The sequence below is a fragment of the Garra rufa genome, chromosome 1 (genome assembly GCF_049309525.1).
Source record: "Garra rufa chromosome 1, GarRuf1.0, whole genome shotgun sequence".
Lineage (NCBI taxonomy): Eukaryota > Metazoa > Chordata > Actinopteri > Cypriniformes > Cyprinidae > Garra > Garra rufa.
Window position 1 is genome coordinate 15,100,982 of NC_133361.1, and position 24,948 is coordinate 15,125,929.

Genomic DNA, 24,948 nt, shown 5'->3' on the forward strand with positions numbered 1-24,948 from the left:
TTATACCTGAACATACTCTTCAGTTTGCATTTGAGCTTGATATTTAGAACGTATGCTGATAATCCAACACACGACGTCTTCGTAAGAACCAACTAAACTTCCAGCAGCTGCTCCAACAAAACTTCCATACAGACTCCAGTCTCGAGCTCGTTTTGCGCTACATGGTAGTTGTTCTTCAGCTTCTTTTAAAGCTTTAGCTACTTCTCTTTCAAGTTTTATGAGATATTCACGCTCTGCTTGTTCTCTTGTTTCACTCTGAATCTTCTCCTGGAGTTTTTGTTTTTCTTTCTTGTGATTTTCCTCCAGGTATTTTATGAAGTTTTGCTGTTGTTCTCCCAAAGCTTTTTCTTTTCTTTCATTTTCTTCTTCACATAATTTCTGTTTCTCCTCTAGTTTTCTCTGCAGCTCTTTTTGTAGATTTTCATCCGTTTCTTTCTTGATCTCTTCTTCTCTCTTTCTGAATTCTTCCTCACTTTTTCTCAGTTCACTCTGCATCTCTTGTCTTTCTCTCTCATTTTCTTTCTTCATTTGTTCAATTTCTGCTTCATATTTGGCTCTCAGCTCCTCTTCTTTTCTCTTGATCTCTTCTTCTTTCTCTTTCATGATTTTGTCTTGTTCCTCTTTGATGTTCTTCTCCACCTGCTGGAACATCTCACTGGTGTAAAATCTCCCTCCATTTGCTGCCACCATACAGTCAATCTTATCCAGCAATGCAGAAACCTGTCTCTTACCTTTAGTCTCATTATTATTGAACACATGGTATCTCTTTCCACACTGCTGGATGAGGTACTGTAAGCTATCATTAGCTTCAATAAATTCTTCAATTGTTGTTCCTCTCAGATCATCTCCTCTGGTGAAAAGCACCATGGTGTACATTCTTGATTTGTCTCCAAACATCTCCTGGATCATCTTCACTGCATCTTTCTCCTCTTGAGTGAATCGTCCCAGTGGAATCACCAGCAGAAACACATGTGGACCAGGAGCCGCCATTGAGACGCACTTCACAATCTCCTTCCTGGTCTCAACATTATCAACTCCAGTATCAAACAGGCCTGGAGTGTCGATCACTGTTATCCGTCTTCTGTTGAACTCTGAAGTTTCTTTCTCACACTCTCTGGTCACTGAGCGTGAAGTCAGTTTCGATATAAAAGCTTCTCTTCTCAGTATCGTGTTTCCCGTTGCACTTTTCCCAACACCCGTCCTTCCCAGCAGCACAATCCTCACAGCAACATAACTGTTTGTTAAACCTGCAAAAAGAAAGAAAAGAACAACTACTGACATGAAACATAAAAAAAATAAATAAAATAAAATCACATTTACTAAAGCAACCTTCTTCTAGTTATATTGACAGAAAATAGTTACTTAAATATTGGAAAATAAGGTGGATAAATAGTGGTGTGAAAAAGTGTTGGCCCCCTTAATGATTTTTTTTTTTTGCATGTTTGTCACACTTTAATGAGTCAGATCATCAAACTGATTTTAATATTAATCAAAGATAACACAACATGCAGTTTTTAAATGAAGGTTTTTTTGTTTATGAAGGGAAAAAATCCAAACCCACATGGCCCTGTGTGAAACAGTGTTTGCCCCTGAGATCTATTAGTCTGGAAAAGGTTATAAAGCCATTTCTAAAGCTTTGAGACTCCAGTGAACCACAGTGAGAGCTATTATCCACAAATGGCGAACACATGAAAGAGTGGTGAACCTTCCCAAGAGCGCAGCGACGACTCATCCGAGAGGTCACAAAAGACCCCACAACAACATCTAAAGAACTGCAGGCCTCTCTTGCCTCAGTTGAGGTCAGTGTTCATGACTCCACCATAAGAAAGAGACTGGGCAAAAAATGGCCAGCGTGGCAGAGTTCCAAGATGAAAACCGCTGCTGAGCAAAAAGAACATAAAGGCTCGTCTCAGTTTTGCCAGAACAGATCTTAATCATCCCCAAGACTTTTGGGAAAATACTCTGTGGACTGACGAGACAAAAGTTGAACTTTTTGGAAGGTGTGTGTAAAAAGTAAAAGTAAAAGTAACACTGCATGATGGTCTGGGGCTGTTTTGCTGCTTCTGGACCTGGAAGACTTGCTGTGATCAATGGAACCATGAATTCTGCTGTCTACCAAAAAAATCCTGAAACTGAAGCGAACTTGGGTTCTGCAGCAGGACAATAATCCAAAACACAATAGCAAATCCAACTCTGAATGGCTGAAGAAAAACAAAATGAAGACTTTGGAGTGGCCTAGTCAAAGTCCTGACCTGAATCCTATTGAGATGCTGTGGCATGACCTTAAAAAGGCGGTTCATGTTCGAAAACCCTCCAATGTGGCTGAATTACAATAAATTTGCCAAGATGAGTGGGCCAAAATTCCTGCACAGCACTGTAACAGACTCACTGCAAGTTATCGCAAACGCTTGATAGCAGTTGTTGCTGCTAAGGGTGGCCCAACCAGTTATTAAATTTAGGGGGCAAACACTTTTTCACACAGAGCCATTTTGTTTTCCCTTCATAATAAAAAAAACTTCATTCAAAAACTGCATGTTGTGTTTACATGTGTTATCTTTGATTAATATTTACATTTGTTTGATGATCTGAAATATTAAAGTGTGACAAACAAAAATCAGGAAGGGGGCCAACACTTTTTCACACCACTGTATATAACAATTTAATTTACAGGATCTTCACAAATTCAAACACACACCCAATTTACATAATGGGCAAGAACACATTAACACACTTTTTCATGAACTCATACCTGCTGTTGATGGAGTTTTCCTCAAAGATCTTCTCAGTTCCTCTATTTCAGCTCTGTGTTTGTTTCTCTCCAGTTCTACTCGAGCCTGAAGGTACATAAAGGTCGTGTAGCAACTTCCTCTGTTCTCTTGTACCATGTTCTCCACATCCTGCAGCAGATCTGGAATCTGTGAGCCGTTCTCCAAAACAAACTGTCGACCTCCAAATGACTGAGGACACATATGAGTTTTACTACTGATCAGTTTACTAAACATGTTCTTCTCCTGGATTATAAGAACCATGAGGTGGTTTTTGATCCTTGAGCTGAAAGTCTTCTGCATCGCCTCCATTTCTGCTTTGTCTGCATCAGTCAGTGGAGCGTCAGGAATAATGAGGAGGAAAACATGAACTCCAGGATCACAGAGAGACACAGATTGATGAGTCTGATGCATCACTTCATACTCTGAGAGCTGAGTCAGAGATGGAAGCTCCACCAGACTGATCTGACGTCCATGAAGCTCCATGTCTCTCCTTGCACACTCTTTCTCTTTCAGGTGTAAGAGGGGAAGAAACTGCTTTTTTCCTCTTAGAAGTTTTGATACGAAGGCTTTCAGTCTTCCATCGCTTCCACACAACACAACACACAGCTTCTGTTTTCTGCTCGCATATACGCTTCCTTAAACAACAACAATAAAAGAGTTCACTGTAACGTTTTCAAATATCTTTTTTTATTATATTAATTTCATAAGTATTAGTAATTAAAAAACACTTGGCTTTATCTCGGTTCATAAACTTACTCTTTGCTCGACGCTCTGCTCTTAGATCTGGAGTACTAACTGTAAAAAATGTGTGGAAACATGAATACAGAACTAGTGTCAGAACACAGCTGAATATGTCATTGCAAAAGCAGGAATACTTACGAAGAGATATTTTTGATATATTATGAAGAAAACCTTTTGCTTCCTTTTTCTTTGTATGAGTGCCTGATTTCCCATCATCATCTGCATCTGAATCTTCCTCTTCTATTCTGAGTGAGGTAGAAGATCTGCTCCAGTCTTCATCAACTGATGATCCTTCTGTATCATGATACGGCTCATGTGTGAGATATTCTTCACTGTTTTCTTCAAGTATTTTCTCTAATCGTTGCAATACTATTGAGCACCATTCCTCATTTTTATGATCAAGCTGCAGATGTCCTCCTCCACATTCAGTGTTTAACTGCTTAATTAATTCATTAGCTCTCACAGACGCTCCTTCAGCATCATGTGGCTCTTCATCAGTCGTGATCACTATAGTGCGTTTAATCGCCTCATCACTGAATTCTTTCTGGACAATTTTCACTCTTCTCATGTCCTCCTCAGTGAAGTCTTTATACTGTAGTATGACTATAAACGCATGAGGTCCTGGATCAGACAGATACACACACTCTCTCACTGTCTGTGTGATCTGATGATCTGAGATGTTTGTCTGGAGCAGCTGAGGACTGTTGATGATGGTTACATGTCTGTCCTTTAATCGTCCTCTCAGTCTCTCTATAATGCCTGGAAAAGCTTCACTGTCAAATGCTGCTCGTCCTAAAATGAAGTTTCCCACTTGACTGTTTTCTGACACATCCTTCCCCAGGAGGACAACCCTCAGAGGAGTCACATCACTTACTGAAACACAAAACACAAATGCTTAATCTTAATCTTTTTTTAAGAGAGAAAAAAACAAAAAAAAAACATGATGCATATTTGGAACTGAATTCTGATTCTGCCCCAAATCTCCACGCACTCTTTATTTTCTTCATGTATTAATACATATAAAGACTTACTATTAGGATGTTGACCTATGCTGCAAAGACTGCTGCGAGCAAGATCACATCCAGCAGTCACTGAAACAAAAGTCTTACGTTACAATATCTCCACAATAGCATGTGGAAAATAACTTTCAACACATTACATCAGTCACATCACTTACTGAAACTCAAAACACATATGCTTAATCTTAATCTTTTTTTTAAAGAGGGAAACAGTATCCACCGTGATGCATATTTGCAACTGAATTCTGATTTAAAGTTTTCATTGTGTAGGTCCTTTTTATAAATATAAAGACTTACTATTAGGAGGAGGTTGATCTATGCTCCGACTACTGCAAGCAAGATCAGATCCAGCAATCACTGAAACAAAAATTTTACATTATAATCTGCACAATAACACGCTGAAAGTAACTTTTAACAATTGCTACAAGTGGCAAAGTAATCAAATTAGAATAAGCCAGCTTAGAGCTTTCAGTGTCGTGCCATTATGACAACAATATAAAAACAACATGCCTAAAAATATAGTTTGTCAGTCAACTTTGTTGTTATACTTTACATGAATGTTCGTGTAGCGTCTGGAAATTACAAAATTAAACTAACACTAGCCAGCACAACAGCTCAGCAAACAACTCGAAAAAGAAAAGGTTATGTTGGTTAAGGGAGATTATCCATAGTCAGTAAGCGTTAATTCTGCTGGTTAACTCAAGCACTATGTTAGTACAGTGTGTGGTTAGTTAAATCCAGATCTCACAGGCGCTGTGTGCCATAATCTCAGCAACTCCGTTAGGTTTGTAAAAGCGAAAGTCACGTGACGATCAAATGCACTTGTACAGTAAAAACTCACCGGCGCCCTCCTGTGGAGACTTTAAATCACAAGACAAACGATAAATACTAAGAGAATCAAAGAAAGTATTTCGTTTCTTTTATATACATATATATAAAAAAGTTATTTGATTTTAAATGATTCACCGATTGTCATCAATCGCCACTAAATATGAATTATATAAACTGATATAACATGAATATAACATGATATAAACGGTGAAAACAGAAGCTTAACGCAACATTTAGCCTACATTCAAAATGCATCTAGAAGAATGTCATCTACAAACTTTATGATAAATAGGTAAAGCTAAACGTTCCAATAATTAAAACTGAAATTTTAAACACTACTGAGAATCTCAGTAAAACACGGCTGCAACAGTTATAACATGACTTTTAATATTCCTTAATCAAATGACTTTATAAAGATGACTGTCCTAGTGGAGGTGAATCTTGTCTACAATATAACTTTAATTGTAGGATTTAATTCTCCCTTCTCAGACAGCAAACTAGAAACTGACTAAATGCTGCTTCCCACCCTAAAAGGATCAAAGATGCACAAAATTGAGTTAAAATTAATTTAATCGTTTTCAAAGATGTATCATGTACAGTTCAAACACTCACTGATGCTCCAGAATTAAAGTCAATGCATTAAGAGCCGGGGGGTTAAAACTTTTTAAATTTGAAGATCAGGGTAATTTTTATTTTTTTCTGGGAAACATGTTATATTGTCTGTAGCTTCCGAAGGGCAGTAGCCTACTAAACAGAAAAAAAAGAAAGAAAAACATATTTAGGCAAAATAAGGAAAATAACACATCTTCATTCTGTTCTAAAGTTTTCACCCCCTGACTCTTATAATGCATAGTTTTCCTTCTGGAGCATCAGTGAGCGTTTGAACCTTCTGTAATAGCTGCATATGAGTCCCTCAGTTGTCCTCAGTGTGAAAAGATGGATCTCAAAATCATACAGTCATTGTTGGAAAGGGTTCAAATACACAAAAATGCTGAAAAAAAAAAATGTTTGGACCTGAAGGATTTTTCTGAAGAACAGCAGGCAGTTTAACTGTTCAGGACAAACAAGGGACCCATGATTGTCTATCACAAAAAAAAAAAAAAAAAAAAAGCGTTGTGGATTGAGCATTCAGGTAACAATGCAGTATCAAGTGCATGTAAACTTTTGAACAGGGTAATTTTTTTTTTAATTCATCTATTATTTTCTCTTGTGGACTATTTGCAAATGTCTTTTATGTTAAACATCTCATTGCACCTTCACGTGCATTTTGTATGATCCCTCTAATTTTGTTAAAAGTATTAACATTTTGCAGATTCTGAAAGGTGTAAACTTGACTTCAAATGTATTTATTTGTTGACTGATAATAATCATCATTGAAAATGGGTCTGGAAAGGAAAGATTAACAAAAGACGTTTAAATGAAAGAGGACAGTTATCTGAGGAAGCTTCACACAGCTGCTTTTAAACATCTGTGAGGTTTAATCTGTCTCTTCTGTACTTCACTCATCTTTACATACATTTGAGAAGAGGTTTCAGTCTCATTTACTCAGAGAAACAGAAAGAACAGCAGGAAAACATTCAAGAGTGAAAAGAAAATGAAGAGACACCACATTGCTTCATTCGAATCTGCAGCTATTTACTACGGTAAACTTCTCAATCCAGTGTGAACCACATGAGAGTAACAGATGTTTAAGGCATTTCAGTCCTGAACTAGTTCCTCCTGTAGTTTATTATGCAGCAGTTTATAATCTAGATACTTTACGTAAATAAATATTAAAGTTACCCTGAAATGTACAAGTAGAAAGTGCCGAGAGGAGAGTGTGTGTGTTTATATGGCACATAGTTATGATTCATAATCATCATCCAGTCTGTCTCAGGTTCTATCTACTACAGATAATAAACCTTTATTAGTGAGTGATTTGAGACGCTCTACACAGACAGCAGCTTCATGTGACACATAGGGGGAGTGGGGTGAGTTGTGCCAGTTTTTACTCAAAGTGACTTTAAAGTAAAGCCATGACAGTAATCCCTCCAGTTTAAGTATGTACATATGTTTCAGGATGTGGTGCATCTCTGGGAACAATAACTTTGGATCTGAAATAAACTGATTCAGAATTATAGCTTTCAGAAAAAAAAGTGGTCTCGTTGCACAACTTGCCGCAGGGTAAGTTGTACCTTTGGGGAGAATACATCGGGGTAAATTGTGCCAGAGATTATTGAAGTAAAAAAGAACATTTTAATTTCATGAACTGTAATGCTATATAAAATCAAGACAAATTCAATACAAGATTACTCGTTTAAGGTTTATTTAGATATTGTTACCTTATTAAACTATTGGCATGTCATATTTTCTACTTTTTCAGAAAATTCAAAAAAACTCAAATACACAATACATGATATTTGTGAATAATTAGAACAAAACAAAATTATCAACAAAACACTGTCTGTCAATCATGTAACATATAAGAAAAAAATGACTTATTTCTAAACATTTCTGAACATCCGATTGTGATTTAAGCCCCTTAAAAAACTGACAAACGGCAGGTAAATCAAACACTGATGAGGCACGCTCATCTCCTCACACAGATTATATCCGTATGTCAGTTATGTAAGGCATGTAAGTCTAGATCAGGGATGCTCAAACATTTTCCTGGAGAGCTACCATCATACTAAGTTCAGCTCAAACCCTAATCAAACTAATCTAATTAATCTCTTAGGTAGCATGTGTTAATTACAGACAGCTGTGTTGGAGCAGGACTGGAACTAAAGTCTGCAGGTAGGTAGATCTCCAGGAACAGGGTTGGTCACCCCTGATGGTCTAGATCCAGACTATTACTTAACACCCCACTGGCACAAATCACCCCCGCCGACAATTTTGAAAGACTAGCATGATCCTGCATTTTAGAGCTAACATTATGCTAACTGTATAGACTGTATAGCCTGCTAAAGTACCAAAACATGTGTAAAATATTTTCAAACTTGTCTATAATTGTTCAGACGCAACACTCAAAAAACCTTGATCATATAAATTTTACTTTGAAAGGCAAAAAACAGTTTTTTGAGCAAAAATGTGCTTAGCTGTCATGCCATGTGTCTCTTCTCTTAATATTTGAATTACTGGTTTATTGAGTTTGATTCTGTTCTGAACTCCACACTGAAACAGAATAGAAAACAAAACCAAATACAGCTTCATGGATCCTACTGAATCTAATCTTTTTACCAGATGCCATCGGAAGACATCAGTTTAATCTTGTATTTAAAATCCAAAACAGCCATTAGCCAAGAGGACAGAGGAAGCTGTGAAAGAAAAGAAAGCAGGAAATAAAGTGTAAAAATCAAAAAGCACTTGTTGTTTTTTCAGATTCAATGCTAAGTCTAGGAAGCTTTACATCAACATCCCATAAAACCTCAAAATCCCTATTATTTCCTACATATGAACATATCATGAAACCCCAAAATCATAAGATTAAACAAGAATAGAAAGCATTGCAGTAGCTAGACAACTAATATGTGACCCTTGACCACAAAACCAGTCTTAAGTAGCACGGGTATATTTGTAGCAATAGCCAAAAATACATTGTATGGGTCAAAAATATAGATTTTTCTTTTATGCCAAAAATCATTAGCATATTAAGTGAAGATCATGTTCCATGAAGATATTTTGTACATTTTCTACCATAAATATATAAAAACTTGATTTTTGATTAGTAATATGCATTGCAATATATCAATGGATTTACTCAGCTTTCAGATGACATAATCTCAATTGCGACAAATTTACACTTATGATTGCTTTTTGGTCCAGGGTCACATATGTGTACTGAAAATGAAACAAACTAAACACTATGGTCCCTATCATGCGCAATGCAAGTGTAATTTTTTTTAGAGTTCTGACCTAAGATGAGCATACAGTCTGCTTAATACACACACAGGGACGCGCAGCACACAAGCGTGCCAAATTGTAAAAACGAAAGGATTATGATGTAAAAGATTATTATTGTGTACATAAATGTAAAAATGCCTATTATGTCATGGATAGTCAATAGCTTTATTATGCGCACTGTTTTTCGGTTTGACTTTCAAAAACTATCACATTCAGCAAGGGGGTGGGGGGTGGGGGGGGGGGGGGGGGCAGACCTGCAATCCCGCGGGACCCAACGCAACAGAGTGGATGCACGCAGTAGCTCATGTTTGCTTTTTTGTTAAGAATAACAGTGGTTTGTGAATGTTGATGCTTAGCCTAAATAACAAATATTTTATCCAGAGCATTTATGCTGGGGTCTAGTGGAACTTACTGTACGAGATGTTACAGAACTTTTTCATGTAAATTCAACCGATGTACTGAAAAAATCTATATAGGTTAATTTTATGTGGGCTTTTGCGGGCGGGAGACGAGATAACATTTATTTCGGCGGGAGCGGGCGGGGGCGAGACTGAAAAATCCGTCCCGCGCAAGTCTCTAGTGCACAGTAACTCATTTAGGGGATCCTGACAGTAAGAAAACAGCTCCACCTCAGGCTGAAAACAAATCTATCAAACCATCACATAATAACACACTGTTTTTTCTTCTTCAGGTTTTCAATTTCGTCTAGCAGCTCTTTTCTTTCTTTTTCTTTCTGGTCTTGCAGTTCTTTTATTTCTTCTTTCTGGTCTTGCAGCTCTTTTATTTCTTCTTCTTTCTGGTCTTGCAGCTCTTTTCTTTCTTTTTCTTTCTGGTCTTGCAGCTCTTTTATTTCTTCTTCTTTCTGTTTTTTCAGGTGTTGACAGAGTTTTTCTAGTAATTCATATTGTTTCTCACGTTCATCCAGCATCTCTTTCAACTGCTGCTCTTTTCTCTCTCTGAAATCATTAAATTCTTCTGCTTGTTTTCTGGCTTCATCTTGATGTTTTGTTTTCATCTCTTTTATTTCCTCTTCATGTTTCTGATTCATTTCATCCCTCTCTTTCTTTTCTCTTTCTTTTCTCTCCTTCTCTTCTGTTTCTCTTCTTTTGATCTCTTCTTCTTGCTCTTGTTTCAGATTTTCAATCTTTTCCTTCCATGTCTTTTTCTCTTCTTCTCGTCTCTCGTCATCTTCTCGTTTTCTTCTCTCCCAGTCCTGTTTTCTCTCTTGTTCCAGACTTTCATAATGACTTTTCATTTCAGTTTTCTTTTTCTTATATTCTTTCTCTTTTTCTTCTCTTTCTCTTTTCTGTCTCTGTTTTTCCTCCTCTATCTTCTGTTGTTCTTCTTCTCTTTCTCTTTCAAATCTCTGTCTCATTTTCTCCAGTTCTTCTTGTTTTTCCCTCAGTTGTTCCTTGTGTTTCTCTTTTCTCTTTCTTTCTTCTTCTTCTTGTTCTCTCATTTGTTGTTTCTTTTCCTCCTCCCATTCTCTCTGCTGTCGTTTAATTTCCTCTTGAATCTCTTTAGTGTTATTTTCAGCTTCTTTTATTTTTCTCTCCCATTCCCGTCTTTCTTTCTCTTCTTCTTCATTTCTCATTTTCTTCTCCATATCTCTCTTTTTTATTTCTTCTTTCTGTTTCATCTTTAATTCTGCTATAATGCGTTCTTGTTCATGTTTCATATTTTCTTGCTCTTGTCTGTATTTCTCTTCTCTCTTTCTATCTTCTTCTTCTCTCTCTTTTTGCTGTTTTTCATACTGCAATCTCTGATTTTCAGTCTCTCTCTTCATCCCTTCAATTTTTTCATCATATTCAGCTCTTAGTTGTTTTTCCTCCTCTAATCGTTTCTGGTTTTCCTCCTCTCTTTTCTGTTGTTCTAATTTGTGTTTTTCTTCAAAATCTTTTAGAAGTTTTTCCTCTTTTTGTCTGAACTCATTCTCTCTTTGTTTTCTTTCCTCATCTGCTTTTCTTTTCTCTTCTTCTAGTCTCGTCTTTAGTTCTTCCATTTCTGTCTCATATTTGACTCTCAATTTCTCATTTTGTGCCTGAATTTCTCTCTCTCTCTCTTTCAGTATTTCCTCCGTTCTCTTTTTAATGGACATCTCTGCCTCCTCAAACATGCAGTTAGTGAAGTATCGACCAGCATTAGTATTTTTCAGCTCTTCTATCATGTTTAACAGTTGAATCACTTGAGTTCTGTCTTGTTTTTCTCTGTTATTGAAAGCCAGGAATCTGTTTCCACAATTACTGATCACTTTCTTCAGTTCTGCATTGGTACTTCTCATCACAAAATCTTTTATGGATTCATCTTCAAGATTGTCTCCTCCAGTGAACAGAATGATGCTGAACTGAGCAGCTTTTGGACCAAAGGTCTTCTTTATAAGATCCACAGTGTCCGTTTCTTCTTTGGTGAATCTTCCCAAACTCAACACGATGAGAAAAACATGAGGTCCAGGTGATGACAGTGAAACACATTTCACTATTTCTTCCACCACTTGATCATTTGTCAGTATCGTGTCAAAGAGTCCTGGAGTATCAACAACAGCTACTGATCGATCATCAACTTCACCTGCTGCTTTCTTGCAAACAGTCGTCACTGAATCTGTGTTTAACTGGCTATGAAATTCTTTTTTTCCCAGAATAGTGTTTCCTGTTGCACTCTTTCCATTTCCTGTCCTTCCGATCAAAACAATCCTCAAACTCTTCAGATCATCTGCTTCGACTTCAGCACCTGAAAATAATGCATTTGTGTATTAATCAGTTAATCTTGTAAATAAATAAATTACACATCAAAGAATATCACCAAAATATATCTATATAATATCCAAAATGTATCACAATATTAACTTCTCATTTACAGAACTTTGAAATCACATTTGCTCTTCAGGACAATAACAGCATACATGTGATATTTTTTGTCTCTTCTTGTGTGATAACATTTATCAATTGATAACAATAAATATCAAATATTTATTATATAAATACAAAAATTCATATGTGCATATCGTATATTTTTAGGGCATATAACTGCCCTGAATCACGTTTGTCAACAGTCAACTGTATGAAATGTAAGATGACATACAGGTCTGATCATCTTGCTTTCTGTACAGTTGACTAAAATGATGCATGGCAACAACTATGTAGTCCATAAATGCAGTTACAGTATGTGCCCCTAAAGTTAAAAATATTAGGAAAAAATGCAGCTGTATAAGTTTTTAGGTAACACTCTACATTAAGGTTCCATTAATTAATGTTAGTTAAAGGGGTCATCGGATGCCCATTTTACAAAAGTTAATATGATGCTTTAGGGTCCTAATGAAAAGTTTGCAATATACTTTGATTAAAAAATCTAAATGGTAGTAAAAAAAAAAACACTAATTTTACCTGTTGTTTTTTTTCTCGATTCTTTATTTATTAAACATTTTTAGTTTATAACTTTTCACAGTAGAGCCCGAGATCTGCCCATATATATATATAAAAAAAACACCCAACACAATCAGGATGTCAATAAGGTCTAACCAAAATGGTGGTACCATGTATTTTGGCTGTGGTGCACTCCAAGCGGGCAATGTCCAGCAAGTATGACATCCACATCAATCTAACTGGGGTCGATGGTTCCAAACACAGTTTTAAAATAACCTTTTTAGCAGCAGTCAGAGCAGCAGATAGAATCCTTATTGACAGATAACTTTAGTGACAAATCATCCAGCAAAAGAAAAAGCAATGGGTCCTTTTGGATCTGAGTATTATGAAGATCTGACAATAAGCCCTGTACCAAGGACCAGAGCAAGTCAATTTCGGAACAGTCCCAGAATATATTAATATATGTACCTTGACTAGAGCTATTACACAGTTGACAGAAGGGGTCAGACTTTCTTTACATTTCATATAATAAACAAGGAGTGGCAGATTAACTTATAATGGATAATTGGGTGAGCTAGGTTTTTAGAGGTAACAAAACAATTTCCCCAGAGATTATCCCAGTCAATCACAGTGTTAGATTCTCTTTCCCAGAAACCCTCATTCGGAATGTTTGAATACTGTCGAATCAGGAGTGATTTATAAATTATATTCACAATACCTCTAGAAGCCATACTAGAATCTATCCAATTTAGCATAGGATGGGGAGATATTTTATATTTACCAGGGCATTCCATAAGCTTTTAGTGCAGATCTTAATCTTAAGTACAGAAAAACTTTAGGATCTGAAAGGACTTGAGCCCATAATCGCTGTACAGGTCTTTAAAAGTGTGGATACCACATTCAACCCAGCATTTGGAAACTAATGGTTTGCTACCAGTGCAAAGATTATTGTTATGCCAAATGGGGGTAGAGTCACTATAAGAATCTGAAGCTCCCATAATCTTCTCTGTTGATTTCCAGGTTTTAATAGAATGGCATATAATTGGACCAAACTTTTCCAAAAGTTTCTAAAATATGCCATGGGACAGGGGAGTCAACATCTAGCCATGTCCAAAGTAGTCATGCCTGGTATGATAAATAATAGGACCAAAAATCTGGTAGGGATAAACCACCATGAGGTTTTAGCCAGTGCATAGATTTAAAATGAATTTTAGGCTGTTTATTATTCCACAAGAATTTGCATACTGCTGTATTGATCTCTTTAAAACAACCAGTAGGTTGTGTCAAAGGTAACACTAAAAATAAAAAGCTTAGCCTCGGAAGTATATTGATCTTAATAGTAGCTAGTCTTCCATGAAGAGCCAAACAGAGTGGAGACCGACACAGAAGATCACTCTTAATCTTGACTGATAGTTCCACTTGGAAATACGAGATAATGAAGGAAAACATCTCTAGATTACTTATGTACCCGTGTCTGAAAAATGCATATGAAAAAACTACGTAAAATGGCTGGGGACAGCATATGATGTCACCGCGGCATGACCGCCGCTGCTGCTGCGTCACTACCGGTCGTACTCTGAATAAAACTTTTCTGCGGAAAGGGGAGTACTACTTAGGTTGAACCGACTCTGCCCTAAGACTAACTGGGGGATCAACAGACCCCAGTCTAGGTGGACTTATGTTCCTGTCTCAACAGGACATAAATTCCCCGGAGCAGCAACTAGAGGACTGAGAAATTGCTCCTTGGAGACAAAACTTAGGAGTTGCTGGAAAGAACCTTCCGCTGATGAGATCTCTCCGGCTCTGCAATCCCTCTTCCAGAGAGGGTCTGGAAGAGGGATTCTCAGAAAAGGCCTGCAAAGGACAGCGTTAAACATGTCAAGGGCAATCCTAAGAAAGAAACTTAGGGGGCTTACCTTGAAGAGGACATAAGTCCTATGTATAACAAATGCTGTAAGGGTGGTTTACCGTACGACCTGTGGCGTGGAAAGGACGAACACTGCTGTAACCATAATCCATAGGACCATAGACTCGTCATATTTTTCTCCGAGAAGCAAAAACACAACACACAGGCCTGAGACAGTATGAAGTTCCTTTTCTTTTATTAAAAAGAAAAAATGGACCGTACTCACCCATAAGTGACCAGCATTTAACTCAAACTTAAACAAAACCTGTTTAAGGAGTTCAAATCTGGACCACAGGTAGCGGAGGTTCTTATGGGACATAAGAACCGCTTAGTAGTTACAGGTTCAAGGTAGCACGCAGGGAGCTCGTGTTATTGGGGCTCAGACCTGGGCCTTCATGGAATGAAGGACTTAAAGGCAGTGGTCTACCTTGTCCATAGTCACATAAATCCAGCAAGGTCAATGAGCCTGGGAAAACTAACAGATCAGTGAAAGACCTCTGGCTAGCCCTCCCAAACGCAGCCCAAACCAACAGAGTGGACTGTCTACTTAAAACCCTAGCAGTGGAGACAGCACCATCTAGGCAAGAGCTAAAAGAGAACTGCTCAAAAAAACCCAAAGGGGTCCTCAGATATCTGTGTGTGTAGGAAGGACCACCAGAGGTGAAAACTGACCAAAAGCCTCCAGACCCTAAAGGGGGAAGAATTAACACACAGCTAGCCTCAGACAGCTGCAGTTAATAAGACTGTTTTTCCATAATCATGGCTGAACTAGTCTCAGGAACCCCCCCCCCCCCCCCCTTTTTTTTTGGCAGTTAATTACCTCCACAATCGTGGCGCGCAGCACATATTCGGCTCAAGCACCAAATTCCCTCAGGAACAAAGCAAGCAAGGAGCCACTGGCAACACCGCGAATGCGTTAGTTAATACCGTGAGAGGTAAACACACTCATCAAAATGAGGAACAGAGAAACTCACCTCCTTTGCGAATGCGTTTTCACGATGAGCACATTAGTTCCCTCGGGAGCTGGACGTGCTGTAATTTACCACACCCACATAGCTGAGAGTCGTGTAAGTGGGTATGAGAGCGTGCCTCTCGTTACAAATAAGCAATGAGCGCCGATTGCATTCTACTCTCTCAAGAGCTAATGTTGCTTGCGTTCTCACCGCACAAAAACTCAGTGTGAAAGTGCGGGTATCAGATTACCACACACGTCACACGCAGGCCTTCAGTGAGAGAATACATGTACTCTTAGACAAAGAGAAGCTGAAGACGGCGAAGATGATGTGTGTTTACATCGGCGCCTCTTTTATACAGTGAAGCCCGGGAGTGACGCACCATCAGCGGCGGTCATGCCGCAGTGACGTCATACATTGTCGTCGGCCATTTAATGTAGTTTTTTCATATGCATTCTTCAAACAAGAGTCACGCTGCAGCGTTCCCCAATAGCGACCCCTAGAGGACGTGGTGAGAGTTCCCTCGGAAGAGAAACTCTGATTCCAAGATAATCAAATTGGTCACTGACAGGAATCGTGGTGGGTAAATTCTGATTTAGCAGCTAAATTAAGGGGTATAAGTATGGATTTGTTCCAATTAATCTTGTAAGGGGGCAGCTGTGGCCTAATGGTTAGAGTCAGACTTGTAACCCAAAGGTTGCGGGTTTGAGTCTCAGGTCCGGCAGGGATTGTAGGTGGGGGGAGTGAACGTACAGCACTCTCTCCACCCTCAATACCATGACTGAGGTGAGTCCCTTGAGCAAGGCACCGAACCCCCAACTGCTCCCCGGGCGCCGCAGCAATGGCTGCCCACTGCTCCGTGTGTGTGTTCACTACTGTGTGTGTGCACTTGGATGGGTTAAATGAAGAGCACAAATTCCTAGTATGGGTCACCATACTTGGCCTCACGTCACCTCCTTTCCTTTCCTAACCAGACAGTTTACCTGTTGCGGGTCGGGTTTGACTCACGTCATCTAGTCTCTTCTCTCTATGTCTTTTCTCTCTACTCCAGCTGTCTGCTATCGCAATCTGGGCTCGCGCTGATTGCTACGGCACCTGTTCCCCATTTTGCTCTGATTGCCTTCTCTTTTTCTACCTGTTTGTTTCTGGGCTTTACTGACAGATTATTACTCTACATGTCTGTACTCCATCTCTCTGTGATCTCTTAACTTGTTCCTGAATTAGTTAAGCTATCAAGTCAAGTCAAGTTTGGTCCTGTCGTGTGTTTGTATGGTCCTGTCGTTTTGCAAGTAACTGTCTAGAGTCTTCTGTGTCTACCCAGTCATCCAGTAATGCATCTTCGGCGACTCACCCACCCCTGACACCCTTTGCTGGCTAACCCTTACCTGCAGAGGATTTCCCCCTTGCTGCATTGCCGGGGTTTGAGCGCTCCTGTCCTTTAGAGACTTTTCCTTCCTGTTTATCCTGCACAGAAACCTAATCTGCGCTACCGAAGAGGAGGTGGTCGGCAGACAGCCTGAGTTATAATTATTATTGTTGTTGCCAAGAACAAAAAAGATTTCTGTTGCTTTTCCTGGCCTTCGCCTCTGGGTCCTTCTCTCTTCTCCTAACATTACCAAATTTATCAAATGATTTTAAGCATTTCTTAACCGAGTCTGTGGTGTTTGATATTGTCACGGGTGGGCAGCTGAGTCCGTTTCCACTGTGATGAGCGTGTGGGCGTTGCGCTCGTTGGTTTCCAGGGCGACGCTGATGATTGTCCGGGACGCTCGTCACACTCCCCCCCCCCTAAGCGTCGACCTGGTCCTGTGGAAGACATGAGTTAGCAGGGGAGAAATAGGGGGTGGGTGGGGAGTGACCCCTGACAGACCTGCGAAAGCTGCCCAGATTCGAGAGAGTCCATCAGCGTTGGAGTTGGCGGCCCCGGCCCGATGTTTGATGTCAAAGTGGAAGTCCTGGAGCGCGAGGAACCATCTGGTCACCCTGGCGTTGGTGTCCTTAGCCTTGGCCATCCACTGGAGTGGAGCGTGGTCAGTTACCAGGGTGAACCTCCGGCCTAGGAGGTAGTAGCGCAGCTCCAGGACTGCCCACTTGATGGCCAGGGCCTCTTTTTCCACAGTGGCATAATTTCTCTCGGATGGGACCAGCTTTCGACTGATGTAAAGGACTGGATGCTCCTCGCCCTCCTGGACCTGTGAGAGGACTGCCCCGAGGCCCGTGTCCGAAGCATCCGTCTGTAGCAGGAAGGGACAGCTAAAGTCGGGAGCCCGCAGGATCGGTTCAGAGGTGAGGACCCTTTTGATTTCCTGGAAGGCATCGTCCGCTGCTGGAGACCATTGTACTCTCTCTGGCTGTCCCTTCCTGGTCAGATCTGTCAGGGGGGCGGCTAGAGAGGAGAAGTTAGGGATGAAACAGCGGTAATATCCCGCCAACCCCAAGAAAGCCCGTACCTGAGTTTTCGTCTTCGGTTTTGGCGCGGACCTTACGGCTTCCACCTTCTTTTCTTGTGGCCTGATTAATCCCCTTCCGACTTGGTAACCCAGGTACTTGGCTTCCTGTAACGGCAGGTGACATTTGCGGGGGTTGGCGGTCAGCCCAGCCTTTCATAGTTCAGTCAGCACCCTCCGGAGACGGTCGAGATGGTCCTCCCATGCCTCTGAGTGGATGACTACATCATCCAAGTACGCGGCGGCGTACGCTTGATGTGGCCGGAGGATGACATCCATTAGTCGTTGGAAGGTTGCTGGGGCTCCATGAAGACCGAAGGGGAGGGTCCGGTATTGCCAGTGGCCGCTGGGGGTGGAAAAGGCGGTTTTCGGTTTGGCGGTTTCCGAGAGAGGTACTTGCCAGTAACCTTTAGTTAGGTCCAACGTCGAAATATACCGGGCCCGTCCCAATCGGTCTAGGAGTTCATCCACTCGAGGCATGGGGTAGCCGTCAAACTCCGATACTTCATTGAGTCGCCTGAAGTCGTTACAGAACCGGAGGGTGCCGTCCGGTTTTGGGACCATGACGATCGGGCTGGACCATGGGCTGCGAGATGGTTCAATCACCCCTAACTTCAGCATCTGTTGGACCTCGTCCTCAACAGCCTGCCGACGAGCCTCTGGGACCCGGTACGGCCGCTGCCAAACGACGACTCCAGGTGGGGTGCGGATGTCGTGATGTAGAACGTGGGTCCGCCCGGGGAGTGGCGAAAACACATCGGAGAACTGACCGATCAGGTGTTGGAGGTCTCCCTTCTGGGCAGCAGAAAGGTGGGGGTTCACATCCACAACCACGGGTTCGGAGGTGTTGAAGGCCACGAGCTGGTCCATAGTCCCGACCCATCTTTTGAGGAGGTTTACGTGGTAGATTTGGTCTGCACGTCTTCGGCCAGGTTGTCGGAGACGATAATTAACGGGCCCGACTCTCTCGATGACGGTGTAGGGCCCTTGCCAGGTGGCGAGGAATTTGCAGGCCGCTGTGGGGACTAGGACCATTACTCGGTCTCCTGGCTGAAACTCCCGTGGTTGGGCGGTCCGGCCGTAGTGTCGCTGTTGAGCCTGCTGCGCTTTGGCCAGGTGTTCCCGGACTAATGGCATCACCCGGTCGATCTTTTCCCTCATCTGCTGGACGTGTTCAATTACAGAGCGGTGACGGGCAGGCTGCTGCTGCTCCCAGGCCTCCTTCGCCACATCCAGGAGGCCGCGGGGTTGTCTGCCGAAGAGGAGCTCGAATGGGGTGAAGCCAGTTGAGGCCTGAGGGACCTCTCGGACGCCAAAGAGGACGTATGGAAGCATCAGGTCCCAGTCCCTCCTGTCCTCTGCTGTGACTCGTCGAAGCATCTGTTTAAGGGTCTGGTTAAAGCGTTCGACGAGCCCATCGGTCTGCGGGTGGTAGACGGTGGTCCTCAACTGCTTCACCCGCAGCAGCCTGCAGAGATCTGCCATTAGCCGGGACATGAAGGGAGTACCTTGATCGGTCAGGATCTCGGAGGGTATGCCCACGCGGCTGAACAGCTGGAAGAGCTCCTGGGCGATGTTCTTGGCGGTGGCCCTTCGAAGGGGAACAGCCTCAGGGTACCGCGTGGCATAATCAACCACCACGAGGATGTGTTCGTGGCCCCGGGCAGACTTCGGCAGCGGGCCCACCAGGTCCATCCCGATGCGCTCGAAGGGCACGTCGATGATGGGCAAAGGAATCAGCGGTGAGGGGGGAGGTTTCCTCGGGGAAGTCCGCTGACAAGTGGGGCAGGCTTGACAAAACCGTTTAACTTCACCGTCCAGACCGGGCCAGTGGAAACGGTCTCGAATCCTCCGCACAGTATTTTCCTGACCCAGGTGGCCAGCCATGGGGTGCGAATGAGCTAGTTCCAGGATCGTCCCCGTCTTTGTCCGGGGTATGACGAGTAAGCGTTTTTCCTCCCCCCTTCGCTGTGCGACACAATACAGCAGGCCATTTTGGACCACGAAGTGCGGGAGAGGGTGTGGGGCTGGTAGGACGTCTCGGCCATCCACGGTTCGTACTTGACTCCAACAATGTTTGAGCCGGTCATCCTCTCGCTGCTCCCTGGCGAACGAGCCCCCTTCAGTAGCCTGTTGGAAGACATCATAAAAAACGTTAGGGTGTTGTGAAGGGGACTCACCATCTCTCCCGCTATCCGAGGCCAGAAGGACTGGGCGACGGCGTGGTCCACGAGGTGTCCTGGGTCTTCGGCGGCTCCCTCTCGGGCTGGCAGGCTGGGTAGCGGCTGCAAACAGGCGGTCAAAACCTGGCCAATCCCTTCCCAGCAGTACCGGCACGGGGAGATCCTTGACAAGGCCAACCTCTACTGGCCAGGTACCTGAGGAGGCAGAAATGGTGACTCGCCGTACTGGGACCTGCCTCGTTTCTCCGTGGACACAGGTGATAGGTAGGACAGCTTTGGATTCAGCCTTGGGAGGTAGGAGATGGGACTGGACCAGGCTGACCGCGCTGCCGGAGTCCAGAAGGGCCCGGAACACCTTCCCGCCGATTTTCACTTCCACCTCCGGAGCTCCTGATGGTAAGTCGGCATGTACAATGCAGCCTGCCAGCCAGTTTCTGGTAGGGGTCGCTGGAGCTTCCATTGGCATGGGTTCATCCCGCGGAGAGGGAGCCGCCGGCCTGCTGAACGGTCGCGGTGTGCCCTCCGGCGCGTCGCTCCTGGACCACCCTCCGGGGAAAAGGCGGCGCTCTCTCCCCGGCCTCCCGCTGTTGGGTAGCATCCGCCAACTCCACCGCGTCGATGAGCTCTTGCAGAGTGGACGGACTTCTCATACTCACAGCCTGGCAATGGGGGCGGGGTAGAGCCCGCAACAGGCGCTCAATGACAACGTGCTCCGCTACTCGATCTGCTGATGGGTTACCTTCTAATAGCCAATGACGGGCCAGGCGGGCGAGTTCAACGACCTGGGCACGGGCGGGAAGTCGAGGTTTATATTCCCAGTCGTGGAACAGCTGCGCAGCACAAACCGGGGAAAGTCCCAATCGACCGAGAATTTCATTCTTCACTTCCGTATACTGCTCCGCAGCCGTAGGAGAGAGAGAGAAATATGCACGCTGTGCCTCGCCGGTGAGAAGGGGTGCCAACGCCTGCTAATTCTTGCTCCGTCTCGCCCTGCCGGGTGGCCAGATGTTCAACGATTTGTTGTTGGCGGATGCTGACCTCGGTGAGGCGTTGTAGCAGCTGGTCCATCTCGGGGGAGGAGCGCACGCCTACCGCCGTGGACCGGGACATGGTGAAAAAACAGAAAAAAAAACAAATAGGTGAGAAAAAAAAACGTTTTCTGCCTGTGAAATCTTCACCAATCTGCCCGCATTCTCCACCAGACTGTCACGGGTGGGAAGAAGCACAGGACAGAAAACTCACAGTTCAGTCCCGGAGGGTGGATTTATTAATGAAAAGATGCAACAAAGTGAAAGTAGTTGGCGGTGCACTGAGTGAAGCTCGTGACGGTCGGTGCTCTCAATCCTTGTGCTCTGTGTAAATCCAGTGGTATGTGCAGGGGAATCGGACGTCAGCTGCTGTCTGGAAGAACAGAGAGGAGAGAAACTGTTAGTGTCTGAGCTCTGTGGAGATCGTTCTCAGAGTGAGTCACCGGCGTGCCGTTTATAAGGACGCCGGCTGATGAGCGGCAGCTGAGTCCGATTCCACTGTGATGAGCGTGTGGGCGTTGCGCTCGTTGGTTTCCAGGGCGACGCTGATGATTGTCCGGGACGCTCGTCACAATATATACAACAAAACGTGATCAGCGTAAAGTGATATTTTATGGGATGTATTCATACAACTTATTGGAACTATTGCAGAAGATTGTCTGACTGATTGGGCCAAAGGCTCTAACGATAAATTAAAAAGCAAGGGTGACAGGGGACAGCCTTGACGAGTGCCCCTGCCAAGATAAAAGGAAGGGGAGATAGAAGAACCAGTGATTACTCTGGCTGAGCATTCAGAATAAATAGTTTTAACTGCTTGTAGAGAAAAGGAACCAAACTCAAAATACTCTAGGACAGACCACAAAAAGCTCCACTCAATTCTGTCAAATGCTTTCTCTGCATCCAGAGAAAGGATTGCAGAGGAAGCTGTATATAAGTCTGCTTGTTGAATAATATGCAGAAGCCTACATATGCTGTCTGCAGTGTATCTCTCCCTTAAAAAACCTGATTGATCATAGGTAATCAAGTCTCCTATACATCGATCCCATCTTAAGGCCAGGACCTTTTCCAAAAGCTTTGAATCTTTGGATAGAAGGCTATCTGGCATGTAACTATAGCATTCAAGTGGATCCTTACCTTTCTTAAGCAGCAAAGTTACTAAAGCTGTAGTTTGATCCCTGTGTAAAGCTCCTTTTTCTAACGCAACGTTAAGAGAATTAAAAATCAAAGGTGCTATTATGTCCCATAATGTCTTCAGTAACTCTGGGGGCCTTCTTACTATTCATGCAATCCAAAGCGGATTTTAATTCCTCGATTGTCAAGGGGTTATCCAATATGTTGAGCTGAGCGTCATTTAATTTGGGTAAATTTAAATGTTTAAGGAATAAATGAAAATTTGTTGGGTCAGAGTTGGATTTTGAAGTATACAAATGTTGGTAGTAGTCTCTAAATACTCTGTTTACATCCTTAGGTTGAGTATATACTAAGCCCTCATGTCTAATAGCTGATATACTAGTTTTAGATTCACTATGTTTCAACTTCAAAGCCAACACCGTTCTCCATGGAAATAATATATTGTCTAGTATGATGCATGATGAATTCAGCTCTATGTAAATATATGGATTTTAATTCCAATTTAAGGACATTTACTATTTTGGCTTTAGTCCCACAAAAGTTATATTTTATTTCCTTTTCTAATAGATTAATCTGTTTTTCTAATTCACATTTACAGCCCTCTCTGCACTTTTTATTAAAGGATGAAAAACTCATACATTTACCCCTAATAAAACATTTAATGGTTTCCCATAATACTTGGGGGTCAGAGGCTGAATCTCTGTTAATCTGTAAAAACTCTGTCAAAGAGCTGCGTAACTCAGCCACAAATGTACAATCTTGTAACAAGGAGGTGTTAAATTTCCATCGGTTGAGTTTAGTGCCCAACGATGCAGGAGTTAAAGATGCAATTGTCGTAGAATGATCAGATAAAAGAAGTGGTAGAATTTTAACTTTACTAATATAGGGAATCGGTGAAGGGGGCATGAGTAGATAATCAATCGTTGAATAACTCTAATGACAAGCTGAAAAGAATATATAATCCCTAGCACCACCATTTTGTAAACGCCAAACGTCGCATATATTGGAGTGTCGCAAAAATGAATTAAAACATCCAGAGATCGCTAAATAAGACTTAGAGACATGAGATCTATCTAACGGTGGATCCAGCACCGCATTTAAATCGCCCCCAAACACCACAAGACACTTCTCTAGACTCCCAACTAAGCGTAATAATTCTTGAAAAAATAAGGAATCGCCCTCGGTGGGTGCATTTACAAACAAACTGTTTTGAGGTAAAAAACGAAAAACGTACATACTGTAAATATGAAACAAATTAATATATTTGAACTAGACAAATTTGAAAATAATGTGGATAAAAATTGCACTCTGAACCCCACGTGGATTTACATAAACTGCCAAATTCAAAAAATGTTAGGTTGAGCCCCGCTCTCCCCTACTGGTCAATTACAAAAATGTTTAGCTGGCTTTCGGGTCAAATGCTGGTGAAACAGCTGTTATAAAGCTTGCGTGTTTACTAATCCTGGCTTAGTCTAAGCCCTGTCTGTGAAACCAGGCCGTAGTATTTAAGCCTATAGTAATTGTAGTTATTGTAATCAGCTGAGGAAGCACATGGTTTTTTACTGTCTTTGGTATTCTAGACAATATGTAATATATATAATGTACAGAACAAAAAAATCCACTCACCATCTGACTGAATTTTCTGCTCTAACTCTTTGATTTTGGTCTCCATTTCACTCACTTCTTTCTTATGTTGTTCATCAAGCTGCTGTCTGACTCTGTTCTCTTGAACTTTCAAATACATATGAGGAGAATATGGTTCAGTCTTCATGTTCTCTATATAATCCAGTAGATCTGGGATCTGTCTTGAGTTTTCAGGTCCTTTTAACCCCATCAGTCTGTACCGACCCCCACAGAGACTGATTAACCTCTTTGAATCTGCGTTTGATCCAATAAACTCTGTTGCAAATCCTTCATCAGTGAGATCTGTAGCAAAGAGCAGTATGAAGTGCTCTCTGGAGTCAAATATTATTTTAATTTTCTCTACTTCTGCTTTGTCTTCATCAGCCAGAGGACCAACAGGAAGAATGATGATGAAAGCATGAACTCCAGGATCACAGAGAGACACACAGCGGAGAGTCTGACGCATCACTTCCTCCTCTGAGAGTCGACAGAGAGCTGGAAGCTCCACCAGATTGATCAGACGATCATGAAGCTCCACTTTTCTCCAGACACTCTCTGACCGGAGTGCTTCTTCATGTGATGGTTTAATCTTCTCCCCTCTTAAGAGTTTTGACACAGAGACTATAAGTGTATCATTTCCACACAACACCAGATTTAGCTTCTGTTTTCTAAAGACATTTGCTGACACTGAAAAACACATTAAGAGACATTAGAATGTTTATACATTATACAATGGCAGACCTCCAAGTCCAAGACCCAGGCCAATCAACAAGACCAGCCCAGACCAGGACCAAGACAAATTTGTCCTATACACTGCGTAACAGCAGCCAGAGAAAAGTTATTTTTTTTTAAATCAAACTAAAATCAATAAACTCAATAATAGTTTATGTCGTTGATGGAAATAAATCTGGTTAGTATGCTTTTTTCCCCTTATGTATTTTACAGCTGCATGTCTAGATCAGCATCAAAGATCCAGAAAGTCACTGCTCAATTATTACTCAATGAATCGCTTAACTGCAACTGGAATTTGCTGTGTAGCTCTGGCTTTTGTGTGGTCTGGTCTTTATCACACCTCTG

The 24,948-nt window shown here is 42.1% G+C and overlaps 1 protein-coding gene across 1 annotated transcript; it reads right to left on the reverse strand.

Annotated features, from left to right (window-relative positions):
* On the reverse strand, nucleotides 1-24,478 carry LOC141289078 (uncharacterized). Its single transcript, XM_073821239.1, has 9 exons — nucleotides 23,875-24,478; nucleotides 9,912-11,968; nucleotides 5,370-5,388; nucleotides 4,826-4,885; nucleotides 4,541-4,600; nucleotides 3,648-4,382; nucleotides 3,525-3,563; nucleotides 2,750-3,403; nucleotides 1-1,247 (listed from the first exon to the last, which is right to left on the reverse strand). Exons 1-9 carry the CDS (start codon nucleotides 24,335-24,337, stop codon nucleotides 1-3), a joined length of 5,334 nt encoding a protein of 1,777 aa, XP_073677340.1. The 5' UTR covers nucleotides 24,338-24,478.
* Between the last annotated feature and the right edge of the window lie 470 nt (nucleotides 24,479-24,948).

What these genes read in the sequence shown, in the direction of transcription:
- LOC141289078 (XM_073821239.1), bottom strand. Translation starts at nt 24,337, where the DNA reads ATGCGTCAGACTCTCCGCTGTGTGTCTCTCTGTGATCCTGGAGTTCAT. An exon ending in TATATCAAAAATATCTCTTC is followed by an intron (nt 3,564 to 3,647) that starts GTAAGTATTCCT and finishes CATTTTTTACAG; the next exon opens with TTAGTACTCCAGATCTAAGA. An exon ending in GAAAACTCCATCAACAGCAG is followed by an intron (nt 1,248 to 2,749) that starts GTATGAGTTCAT and finishes TTCTTTTTGCAG; the next exon opens with GTTTAACAAACAGTTATGTT.